Here is a 13,861-nt window from a genome sequence, read left to right as displayed (position 1 = left end):
TGTCTCTTCTGAGCGATGTCACTAATTAAACTGCTCTGTTTAGTCTGGCTGACTGCACACAGTCCTGTGATGTGAGCTCTTCTCAAACGCAAAAACAGGAGCCCAGCTCTTTATATTTAGCACTGACCGGCTCCTAAATGTTAACACACACGCAGGCCTAATGAAGCCGGTTGTACCGCACCTTACTTTACATCTGTCACACGAGCCAGACACCCTCACAGCAGGCAGCCATGATGGTTTCACCATCAGCATTTGGGTAGTGCTTTACTGTCCAGCAGGGGAACAGACAGAGCTAGTTAAGTGTTTACGTATGACCTTCTGTGCTGTAATTGCAACCGCCTTTTAATCCTCACAGGCTGACAAACAAACTGCAAACATGCTTTCTTTGTAATGTTCACTAGTCCGTGTTTACACCTAATGGATTTTATTTATTTAGCCTCTCTTTATTATACAAATTTCTTGGTGGAAATTGTGGAATTCTTTTATTTTTATTTTTATTTAAGCTCTTAAATGGGTTATTGGATGCCCATTTTCCACAAGTTGGTATGATTCTTTAGGGTCTTCATGTAAAGTTTGTAACATACTTTGGTTAAAATTCTTCAGTGGTTGTGTAAAACAACACCTTTTTTACCTCCTCAAAAACAGCTCTGTTCACAGTGACCCGTTTCGGTGCATGTCTCTTTAAATCATAATGAGCAACTGCTCACCCCAACCCTCTCTTCCATGGGGCGTGTCTACACAAGATGCGTAAAGTGATGCCTTGGCAACCTGCCTGCCTTGGTACAGTAAACAAATGGCTGAGGGCGGAAATATGCTAATACGGGACAGTCCGCCAGTGGTCGTGGGCGGAGCATGAGCAATATGACATCATATTGCTCAGAAAATCCAAACGGCTTGATTATTGAGAGTGTTTAAGCTATATGAGGATTTAAAAAAAAAAGGAGTGAATGGATTTTTTTCATTGTATGGTGGTTGTGTCCACACACTGCAAAGACACATTTATATGCAAACACCATTTAAAAGTGAATTTTGCATCCAATGACCACTTTAAGATTTTATTTTTACTATCCTTTCAAACAAAAAGTACTGGAAGTGACCCATGGTGTCTTATGGTAAAACTAATGATGCACCAAATTTTTTTTTAAACCTAAATGACAGTTTTCATTTACCTGTAAACAAAAGTTTCGGCACTTTAATTAGGTTGTTTGATCTCTGTATGTTGTTCATGTTGATCTTGAATGTCTTCTCAGGTGATAAATTCAACTAATTGCAGTAAAGTTGTTCAGCCATGAGCCGCATCTTGATATTTCGTTTAATGATTTTGTTTGAAACCGAAAATCTTTTTAAATTTTTTTTTATCTGTGAATCTGCTAAATTAATTAAAGAAATGCACAGTTTGATGGTATATGATTGTAATACTGTGGTACTTTGATTTATACTTTAGTACTGTATAGTAAATACCATGGTATTCTTAGGTACTTCAGAAAGAAACAATGGTAGTACCAATGTTCATATCCAAGAAACCACATTTACAGAAACATACTTTAAAAGTATCATATCAACTAACTTTTTGGGCATGGTGCAACATACTACTATAGTATTTTGGATGTATACTATTGTAGAACCATATAGGAAATATGCCATATAGTCCCATGTATATTAATACTATTGTATATGAATTTTAGTGCCATAGTACTTTTACATACAGTACACACTCACATCTAATACTTTTTGTCCAAAATTCATGGCAATTCTCTGGCACTTTTTTGTAAGTGCCATTCAGTCTCTGCTAAATGAATTGACAGAATGCACAGCTTCCCTTACAAAAAAAGTACTGTGGGGTACCATGGTACAGTCTGGTGTTAATATTATGGCACTTTGAAATATAAATATATATGTGTACTTTGAGACTAAATGTTTACGATATTCATATACCATTTTACTGACATCAAATACCTCTTAAATACTTTTTCCATCAAGTTTCATGAAGTTTCATCAAGCCTCTTCCAAGAGAAGAGAATTACACAATATGTCCATCTGTAGTTTAAGGGCTTTGATGAGAAATTCACACAGGACTCCTCCAAATGTGTGCCCCATCGTTTGGACATCTAACACAGGCTCCTGGGCGTTTGTGAACGATGTCCTCAAAGCACGTAAACATCAAAGAATTTTCCACCCTCAAATAAACTTTGTGCTGCGATCCCACCATCTGCCGCTCAAAAAGCGCCACTAATATCATTTCAAGGGCGCTAATGCAGTTTGGCTGAACACACAAAGGGGGCTTTTCATTAGACTGAAGCTCTGACCTTTTGATTTATCATGATCTGTTTCTGCCAATTACACACGTTACACACTTAATCCTCTTTGTTAAAGCCATTTCCAACACTTAAAATTCAAGAGCATTTCAAATGAGAATGAACTGTGTATACATTTTTGAGTTAGTGTCACATCTAATCCTGGTCTTAACTGTCATTTTGTTATTAGAGCCTTTGTGAATTCACCAGGCGGTGTCTGCCGGATGTAACGCCACATATGTTTGATTCGAGAGGATTGAATAGATAAAATGAGATGGGTTGCAGAAACTTGTTTATCAATTGTTCTGTTTTTGAAACAAACATACTCGTTCCATTCGGACCAAGTCTGGTGGCTGTAGCTCAGGGTTCAGTTGAGACTTGTCTTGTGCTCGTAAGGTGTGTGTTTGAAGGCTTTCCTTGTGTTCTACTCTCTCTCTAGTTCAGGTTAATTTGTAACTAACAGACTGAGTTCCCACCAATGTCATGCTGCCAGAGCACATACATCTCTCCCTCTTTTTCATTCTCTCTCTTTTGCTTCTCTCTCACTTTCTCTCTGGGTGTAAATCAGTTTTTTCAACGAACCTGGCGCCCAATGTATGTCTTGTTTATATCTTTAAGTAGGTCAGTATATCATTATAAAAGCACTGCGATAAGAGACGAGAGCACTGAGGAACTCCTGTTTTCTCTCTCTCTCTCTCTCTCTCCTTCAAAATCAGAAAGAAGATTAGGAATGGTATGGTGATGTTATCTATCATAATTTATAATGCACCTGTAGTAAAAGTCAACTGTTGCATCATGTCTAAATGTGAAGGTAGCGCTCTATGCGTGTGGAATTGAAGTTTTAAAGATGTGTGTTCAGCATAGTCATTTTGTTCATTTTTATCAATTACTTGAGTTGAAATAACTATTTATATTAATTAATAATAATAATATACGTAGTAAAATAGCAATAATAATGATTACTATTATTATTTTTATTAACATATTTAAATATGTTATATATATATTTGATATGTATTCAAAGTTAGATTTTTTTTTTTTACTATTTATTTTAAAACCCTAACATTCAAAAAATAAATGAGGTCCCTTTTTGGCATGTTTATTTAGTTGTTTTGTTTTCATTTGATTATTGTGAAATGAAACATTATTGGATTTTCTTGGTTGATAATTGCTGCCACTTCCATACATCGGTACTTTTGCCCATCCTTAGTATGTGTAAGCGCCAGCCTTAGAAGTATGCCATAGTGAGTCATGGCGCTTTTTCATTTTGTCTTGTGTCTTAATTGCACGACTGTTCCCAGGTGTCTTACCTAAGCTGCAATTACCCTCCAGAGGTAAAGACAGACTCTCACAGTCTGGCTGTTTCAGGGCATCACGCTGCACGCCCGTGGAGCTCATCTGACTCATCTTTCCCAGGCAGACTCAAAGAAGCTAAATGAGATATCAGATTCTCTTTGTGACATTTTTCCAGTTTTGTTCTTCTCTCCTCTCTCATTTGCTGCTTCTCTGTGAATTTGTTTCTGAGTCTTTGCCTTTAATTTTACTCTTCAGCTATGTTCCAAACCCTTGTAAGCCACCTACCTAGAAGGCATGTTTAGAAATCATTGGCTGTCCCAATCAGTAAGCAGCAAATTTATACTGTTTTAGGGTAGTTAATAAATTGTCATATTTACACAGACTGTAAAAAATCTGAAATCTATGGTAAAAAATGGCAGCTGTGGTTGCCAGAAATTTACAGATTTTACTTAGTTTTAAGGTTATTAGCATATTTCATTGGCTGAAATAATATTAATATGCCGATATTACTTCATATATACTTTATTTAATTATAATATACTGACAACCCCCTTAAAAATAGATGGTATAGAGAAAAAACACTTGATGAATCAAAGTTCATCACTCACATTTTCTACAAGCTGAGGTAAATACAAATATATGTGCACAGTTTCAGTAACACACATATACTAAAATAATGCAATAACAACATAAGATGTACATAACTGATAAGAAAAAATAAATAAGAAACAGTTATTTCAATGAAAAAAAGAATCAAATGTGAGCTGCCACACAGAATTCTGGGAATGTCAAATGTTTTTTTCACTGTAAATTATAAGATGATTTGTTCTTTTTCAATTCAGGAAACTGTACATTTAACCATATTTTACTATAAAATTACATGAAATGTACTATTCATTTTTTTCACCATATAGAGGAAAGGAACTTACAATTAACCAATTAATAGGTTTTTACCGTAGCATTTTTAGTCTTTTACCTTAAAAATTAAGAACATTTTTGCACAACATTACAAAAAATGTAGGATTTTTAATCAGGCACCAAATAGACTACCCATTCTTTCAGCTAATAGAATAATTTTGCATGGGGATATGGTTTGGATTTGGAATGCCTGTTCTATTTATTTAATATTTAGCTCCAATTACAACAAGATTTTTTTTTTTTTAGTGTGTAGAATATCACATAATGATTTTATGGCCAGCAATCCAGCATGATTGTGGTCAGGGCAGACGCTTTAGTGGAGAATGAACTTTCATCTGTGTGGGTTACTTTTGGGCCATGGAAGAAATGTAATTTTAAAAAAAGAGACACTAACTGCACAAAATGTATTGGTAAATCAGCAGTCTTGTTCCAGAAAGCTCTGGGGAAAGGAGAGTGCTCAGCGTGGGGCCACATGCATTTGAGTGTGTATGTAAATGCTGCCTTTTCACATTCAGATGCTGTTTTAGACTCTTTGATTGAATGGGTGAGGAGGAGTGATTATTCAGTGTAATTTGCACTTGTGTAAGGCTGTTGCCACCCACAGCCGCCCCTGAGGAGACTGATATCTACCCGTGTCATTACAGCCATTACTTGGATTGAGAGAAGGTCATCAGACCCTTATTTAATTTTATTTTTTTTCGCGGGAATGCGAGATCCGATCTGTTATCCAGATACAGAAGCCACTTGATGTGGACTGGTGTAAACGCACCGTGTCCTGATTGGCTTATGATCCGATCTGCTTGATCGGATCACGGTGATCGCATGTTAATGCCAAGTGTAAACGCAGCCATATAAACTTTCTTTTAGTTTATGATGTAATACACAGACAGACTCTAGCACTAGCCAAATCAAACCCAAGAGTGTGTTTTCTTTTACTCCACAGAGTTTGCTGTCTTGTAAACATATCGAAGTATGACTGAAACGACATGATCTGATCTGTTTTCTTGGTTGTGTTTGTTGTTCACCATATATCATATATCATAATACATTGTAAAAAGTGGTAAGTTGATTTTATAAGAATTTTTTCTACTTGAGCTAACATTGGTGTAACCTTCTGTTATCAGATACGTTTCTTCATATAAATTACTTTTGAGTTTAGTAAAATAATAATAGAATTATTGACTGTGAGGTCATAAAACAATAAAAGTGTATTTAGTTTTATCATTTATTTCAATGTTAAGATTATATTAATATGCCCACAAGTCTGTAGTATTTGAAACCAGTCAAGGACTAGTCAGATAAATGTGTTTCAGTTGCCATATGCATTATATTTATCAGTATTTTATTTATTCTCCTTAGTTTTGTTTTTGTATTTTGTTGTCAGAATGTTAGACATTACTTTGAATATGTCTTTCAATGTTTTTAAGAATTCAATGATTGAAATTATTTGTTTAAAGTAACCTATAATTTCAAGAGGGAGATAAATTCATGAGAGAAGGGAGGTGAAATTCATGAATGAGGAAAAGAGCAAAGGTGTAATAGAATACGTAAATGAATGGAAGTGTAGGTATGAACTATTCTGTTGTTGAGGAATGACCTTGGTTGCAATGAGTATTCTGGATAGCAGAAACCAAGATCAGAGGTGCGTTTCATCGCCTGACCCGATCATCTGTTATTGGGAACAGGAACAGAAGGTTTGCAAGGACATTGCGTTAATGGCATGTCATCGCTGACCCTGGATCAGCTGGACAAAGACAGCATAAAATTAAGTGTCAAAAAAGAGACTCCACTGCGGCTTGAAGATAACGGAAGGTTAAGGACAATTTGTTTAAAGACCAATTTGTTCTGCTCTCAAGCTTTTTTGGCGAGCACATGGGAAAAGAAGTGATGGCCGTTGGAGGAATAAATAATTCAGATAGTTTCTAACGCATCTCGAATATTGTAGCGTTTATTTTACATGACGTGTGAAAAATGCTTGTAATATGCACAGGGCAAATGTTACCGCTGGGGCCAGTGCAGGCAGACGTTATTATGGGCCTGTCAGTATGCCGGGTGTGTTCATCAGAGCTGAAAGTAGGATGAATGAGACGGAGAGACAGAAACAGACCCTTAAATGGGGGGAGGAAACGGTACATCTTACACAAACACACAATTAACAAAAGTACAACAGGGAAGCCAAATGGGAGATCATTATGTAACTAGAGGTAAGGATAGGGTAAGCTGAGTTTAGACACGCATATACTGACTGCTCACATAGTATTTAGACTCCCTGTGGCTCTGCTCAAATGCTTAAGTACAGCTCATCTTAACAGCATGAGCCCAGTTTTACTCAGTCATCTTTTCCAGCCATGGGAAAGCAAACTTCTCAATTTTCTTCTTTTTTTTTTTTTTACTTACCCTTTTCTTAAAATATAGGACTATAATTTTTTGCATTTATTTATTTTCATGTCTATATTATATAATTTTTTTCCTTACTTTTAGAAAAAAAATACAAAACCATTCAGATATTTTCATTTACATCATTTTTTCAGTTAAGAAATCATATTTAAACACTTTTGAGTTTATTTGTAATTAAAAACAATAAAAAAATAAAAAACAAAGTAGCACATTTCCAATGATTTTTTTTATTATGTGTAATGAAAATTGCCGACTTCTTAATTTTGAGTCAAATAATGTCACTGTAAAAAAAAAAAAAACATCCTAAATATGTGACCCTGGATCACAAAACCAGTCACAAGTCGCACGGGTATATTTGTGGCAATAGCCAAAAATACATTGTATGGGTCAAAATGATCGATTTTTCTTTTATGCCAAAAATCATTAGGATATTAAGTAAAGATCATGTTCCATGAAGATATTTTGTAAATTTCCTACCGTAAATATGTAAAACATTTATTTTTGTGAGTGAATGCAGCACAATCGTGAACATAAATGGGCAACTTTAAAGGTGATTTTCTCAATGTTTCGATTTTTTTGCACCCTCAGATTCCAGATTTTCAAATAGTTGTTTCTCAGCCACATATTGTACTATCATAACAAACCAAACATCAATGGAAAGCTTATTTATTCAGACATCTCAATTTCAAATAATTGACCCATGTGACTGGTTTTGTGGTCCAGGGTCACATAGTCTTACTCTTCTTTCTTACTATTTCTTTTGGGATGAAATATGACTTGGATGTATTCATGAGGGTTCATGAGGTTCATCCATTTGTCGTGTTCAATTATGAGTTTAATTATTTAAAGCATTTGTTTTCTTTACCAATAGCCTTATATCTGTTTATCTGTGGATGTCCACCTCTCCTCCTCCTCTTTCTCTTTAGTCCCCCTCTCTCTCTGTTGTGTTTAGTGCATGTGCTTCAGGCGCAGGAAGGAAGCAGTCGTCGCCTGTTTGAAAGGGCTCCTGTTAGCAAACGGCCAACGACTTCCCAGTTCACTCTAAGATCACAGAGATCTGCCTCCAATTCACTCACACAACATCCGTCTGTCTGCTCCCCCTGTTTGTTTTCCTCTTTTGCGAAACTACTTTAACATCACCCCTTATTGTTCTCTTTTCCATTTCTTTCAACTTCACAACTTGAGATTTAGTCATTAGTATTTCTATTTGAGCAGAATTCGGATTAGTTGGTGAGTTTTGTTCAGATCGGCCTCTTCTTTTCCACACTAGTCACAGAATCTTTTAGCCTGGTGCTTCAGAAGGGTAACGGTGGCTGAAGAGATGTTTGAACTTGAAGAGCTGGATTTAGGCTGTTATCCTGCCAGCAATCCCCGAGAGGGAAGGATCTTGATGCTTTAATATAAAACACAGAGAGGTGGAGAGAGGGTCAGAGAAAGAGCCCGTAGTTATTTCCAATAGATACTTGCCATCTATGTAGTGAATTCTAGCATGCATCAAATTGCTGCTCGATGTTTACTGTTTTTAGCTGTTGAAGGCATTATTTGCTCTGGTATTACTGTGTGTGCTTTTTTTTTTAGTTATGTGTCATGTGATTACCTAGAGAAGTCATATCATTATGGTTGCTGCATAGTTGTGTAGATTGTAGCTAGATAGAGAGTGTCTGGCTTCAGTTCACTTTATAACTAAATTAAATGGGTAGTGTGACCACGAGGAACGATTAGATGAAGTTTGACATGCAGATGCAAGTGACTTTGACCTTTCTACAATAAAAAAACATTTAATATTAATTTCTATACGTTTTCCAGGTGTCCGACCTCTGGTCTGTTTAAAGCTCTCTGGTATTTGTCATACTGGATTCGCTTCTCTCATAACAGCTGATCATGGCCATCATGTGATATGAATCAGAACCATTATAAATATGAGACTGGAGTGTTCGTAAAAGAGGAAGGTACACAATGTTCCTTCCTGAATCCAGTGGAACAGCTAAAATTAAACAGAGCCTGGTTTTTGATAGACGGGTTCAGATCCAGTATTGTTGGTGTTGCTGAAAAGCTTTAGTACAGAAATGGAAGTATTCATTGTGATCTTTGGAGTTACAGAAACAATCATTGTGCAGTTATGGGATGATATTCCTATCTCAAGATTTAAAAATGTTTGTTATAATCTTTATTCAAAATGTACAAGCCTTTTTTCCTCGTTTGAAGACTGTGTGGGTGGAGAAAAATACCATCATTCGCCCACTTTTCACAAATCCAGTCAAATCCCAATGGATCATATCCCACGCTACATTATCTCACTCTACATTATCTCACAATGAACATCTTTCCATATGAAAATGTTACATTACATAAGTTTACTTTTTTTGTGTGTGTGCAAAAGTTGTCTTTGACGGTTCAATCAGAATATTTTCATTCAGCTTTTATTCCGTTTCTTGAGAATAGAATTTGAGCACAAATGGGAGCTATTTTATGGGTCTGTTCCAAAAGCAGAGATGGAACCTTTTGAGCATTCTATGTAGGTAGCATTATGAGGCCTTAAACTGCTTCCTACATAGACAGCTCACTAGCTTTTGGAACAGAGCTATAATGTTGCCCTTGGTATAAAAATTAAAGCTCTGTCGGGGCCTCCCACAGAAACATTTTTTCCAGTCTGTTTTTGCCAAGCTTTAATGAACCAAATAAGCACGTTGGCCCCTTCATTTCCGTCCCAGAAGATACTCATACATGTGGTATTAAGAGAGCAGAGAAACCTAATGGACCTTCAGAAGAAGCTGTTTGGTGCAGTGTTAACCCAGCTATATGGGAGGTGAATTCCCCCTCCTTTTCTTGTGTTTTTCTAAAATGGGTCAGCAGATGTTATGAGTAGATGTGGAGGGGAAGAGAGAAAAATATCCAAGATAAACAATTTGCTTTGCAGTGTAGGCCGCACAGAGAGAGAACGGCTCCGGACAAAAGCGATGCTGTGAACGGTTTGCGTTTTCTTTTTGTTTTGTTTTCTGGATGGAGAGAGCAAGTTATAGTCTTGCCATTCAGTTTTTTTTAAACACAAAGCAATAGTTCTTTGTTGTAGTCTCAATTATAACTTGTGGTTGTGTGTTTTATTTAACCATTTTGGAGACAATGTTTGTAGTGTCTTAGTTTTTTGTTTGGTCCTTTTAGTGACTTTTGCTGTCCTACCATCTGAAAGATGTTACTGATGCTGGAAATGTGCAAGCAGATTAAGACACATATATTAAACTAATAAAAAACTCATCGGACTTTCATTGAGCATTAGGAACAGTGTTGATATAGCCAACTAAAACGAATAAAACGAAAAACGTATAAAAAAAATATAATATAATATTAAATGTACAAATTTAAATGATAAATAGAAATGATGCCTTGATAGGTTGCCTTAACTGAAATCATTTTTTTAAGTTAAAGTAGGCTTCTAAAATCACTAAACCTAAAACTGATATAAATATAAATTGAAGATAAATAGAAATATAAAAAGTAACAAAAATAACAAGCATATAATAAAATGACTAAAAGTAAAAATAAAACTATTTCAGTATAATCATAAATACTATAAAAGTACATAAATAATCTGATATTAACACCAATTGCAGAACCAATTGCACCAATGAAAAACATAACATTTTACAAGTAAGTGTCCTTTTTTGACTAAACTTTACTGTCTCTGCCTGCAAGTTACATCTCATGGTTTGACAAATGGTGAAAACCGTAAGAAGGATGATTTCAAAGAGTGATTTGAAGCTCAAATCCACATACTCTCACACTCTGTCATATTATGAGTCTGTTGTCAATGAAGTGTGCAAGTTACCATGAGTGGCATCACACAGGTGCTAGCTTTGCTAACTCTCTAAAAGAAATAGACATGACTTGTTAAACTAGCAGTTGAATGGAGCTGCAACTCTTTGTATTGTTGAAGCGTGTTGACTTGTTTGTTTGTTGTGTACCTTTTGCAGGCCATCACACCCAGGTGTCACAGTGCCCTCCCAACGAGTTTGAGTGTCGAGGAACAGATGTGTGCATTCACCTGAGCAAGCTGTGTGACGGTGTCCCAGACTGCACAGATGGGCGTGACGAGGGGCCGCACTGTCGAGGTAACACGCATGCAGACAAATCACAGTCTGATCATGAACCTGAGACTGATCTTTTTCAAATAAATTTCATCAAAATGTTTTTTTTTTTTTGTCAAGTTGAAGTTAGGGATGGGATTGATGGGTTCTTTACAAGTCAGTTTCCACTTAATCAGTGCTTTACTGCTCATTTTGGGCTCAAGAAACATTTCTTGTTTAAATAAATAAATAATTGATATATATATATATATATATATATATATATATATATATATATATATATATATCAAGTATTTATTTATTTATTTAAAGTGGTTATATTGGTGGGACAAGTTGTTGGCAAGAAAAATATACTCTAGCACAAGAAATCCATATGTGAGCCCTGATAGTCTTTTAGGCAGAGATATCATAACTAGTCGCCATCATGCCAGGATCTGTGTTTGAAACCCATGTCCAGACTGTCCACAAAGATTTGGCTTCTGAGTATGGTTAGTATCAACCTCACATGAGTTATCATGCACTCATCTTGTTTGTGTCCAAAGTCCATAGATACTCTGTCTGATTCGGCAGACCTATATCTTTAAAGTAATGATCCGGCCACTTAGGAAGTAATTGATAGAAATCAGACAGACAGTTAAATCTCATTTTAAAAGGAAGGCTTGGATAGTCAGGTCAAATAAATCCCCGTAATGTTAGTCCTGTCCTATCCACCGCCATCATTCCATTCTGATGGAATGTTAGAATGACAGACTGGGCCTGAGGTTTTAAAGGCCGAATGATAAATAATGTACCTTCCTGACCTGGCCCTTGGCCAGCGCTTTGAGCCTAGACACACACACTTCACTTGTCTTCTCCCTTAAATGCCGACCCTTTGAACCCTGAGGTAAACACTCACCCACTCTTCCACACAAACCCCTTGCACTCAGATGCACAGAACACACACAAACATACGCCTTTCATATGCCTTTCCTGTTGGATGTTTGTTTGTTCCTGCTTTCACAGAAAGGTTTACCGTTTCACAAGCATTGCGCTGTTCCCTGGAACAGACATGGAGATTGAGCAAGAAACTTAGCTGCAGTTTTCAAAACGTGCTTTGTCAGTCTATATTTCTAAGTAATTATCACAGAGTTGTTGACAAGTGGGGTGAGAGGGAGGCAGGCATGAATTTATGACTGTGTGATACTTCTAGCTGCTATGTAAACAAAGTAGTGGGTCAGGATCAAGAAATCAGTGATGGGAACGCTAACAACTCAGCCAACCTCTGAAACAAGACATGCTTATGCTAGCCTGGTTCATCTTATACTGTGTTTTGTAAATTCAACCCCTCACTGAGCTGGGAACCTTCTCAGTGCTGGTTTGATTGTGTCTTCCCTCCTGGCAGATTTAATTGGCTCCCCGCAGTCTTGATTTAATCTTTCTGCGCTAAAGCCTCTCGGAGATGTTTCAAGGTCTGTCCAGTTCCTCCCTCTATGAAAACACGGGCCAAAATCTGTCAGCCCTCTCCAAAATAACTTTCTGATGAGGAACTTAAGATCTGTAGTTTTCACTGTAGGCTGCACTGAAAAGTTGTGCTCTCTTCTCAGCTCTCATTGCGGCCTGCACATTTCCTAAATTTTTTAGACTCCTCAAACTGGATTATTTTACAACAGAAGGGAGGAACATCTTTATTGTAGAGAGTTAGCCATTTCCCAACTTTTGACCTTATTTTACTGGCAGAGGCATTAGAGATAAGAAATATGGTGATGTTTTATAGCTGTTGAAGGAAGGCAGAACATATTGCTTTTGTTGGAGTATGTGTATGTGCACGACTGCATGCTAATTGCAGAATTCAAGATGCTAACAATGAGTAGTTAAGTTAGCTGTTGATAGTGGAAGTAGCTAACTACACTACATGTTTTAGTAACTAGTTTAGTTTTTACCTGCAGTCTGCTATTTCAATTAACAGTGAAAGTCTTCTCATTTGGGTCATTCCGTGGGTCAAATCAACCAAATTTCAGAAACTTCCCAGGGCAGCTGGAAAAAAAAGGGCAAATATAAATAGTGATAAAGCCAAAGTTATGAAATGTCATGGATGTACTGTATATTTGCTGAGTAATCCACTATTTTGTAGAGGGTGGGTCAAAATGACAATTTCACCTGAGATTAGGAGCCAAAATACAGGTTACACATATTATTTGTAGGTCTATTAGTAAAATCCGTTGACTTTAGAAATCTTTGTTTAGCGATCCAATTTTTTTATAGCTTAGTTTCATTCACTTGCATTTATTAAGGCCTGGAAATACTTCATTTTCCGAATTCCAATCTGTCTCGCACACAGTCGTGTCTGCACAGCTTTCAAAGTATACTCAACCATGGATTAGCGTGGATGGACGACTTCCGCACGATCTGCGTGGACAAAGAAAATGGGCTGCACGCGGACGGGGTCCACAGACCTTCCCGGTGACAAAAAAAATTCTGTCGCGGAATGCGGACAGCCGAAGTATACTTTGGGCTTTAGCATCATCAATTTACATTATTACCTCCTTAAGTTACTTAAATGTACCGTTCAAATGTTTAGGGGCAGTTTGGGAAAGAAATTAATACTTTTATTCAGCAAGGGCACATTAAATTGATCAAAAATGACAGTCGAGTCAAGACATTTACATTTTTATGTTTAAAAGTGACTATGACTTATCTTCTTTGAAACTGTAGATTGTCACGCTACTCATAAGTCAACAAGAAATCAAAATGAACCTATTTACTTTCTTCCTCCATGTGCACAATTAATCACTCTATCCATGTTTTGTTAGTCTTCATAATCTTTCATCCAAATGCAATAGCTTGTTCTGCCTCCTTCTTATATTTCAGCCCCTCCAAACTGACTACTTTTCACTA

At 36.6% G+C, this 13,861-nt stretch overlaps 1 protein-coding gene across 4 annotated transcripts in view; it reads left to right on the top strand.

The window, feature by feature from the left end:
- The window catches only part of lrp1ab (low density lipoprotein receptor-related protein 1Ab), a 125,841-nt gene that overhangs the window by 26,149 nt on the left and 85,831 nt on the right, over positions 1-13,861 (top strand). For all 4 annotated transcript variants that reach the window (XM_079849083.1, XM_079849082.1, XM_079849084.1 and 1 more), the window contains exon 3: positions 10,874-11,011. In XM_079849083.1, coding sequence (XP_079705209.1) covers positions 10,874-11,011 — 138 coding nt within the window. The remainder of the gene's footprint in view (positions 1-10,873; positions 11,012-13,861) is intronic.

Source organism: Squalius cephalus (assembly GCF_949319135.1).
Source record: "Squalius cephalus genome assembly, chromosome: 18".
NCBI classification, from domain to species: domain Eukaryota; kingdom Metazoa; phylum Chordata; class Actinopteri; order Cypriniformes; family Leuciscidae; genus Squalius; species Squalius cephalus.
Note: the sequence above shows the minus strand (reverse complement) of the source record. Positions and strands in the feature narration are given on the sequence as shown.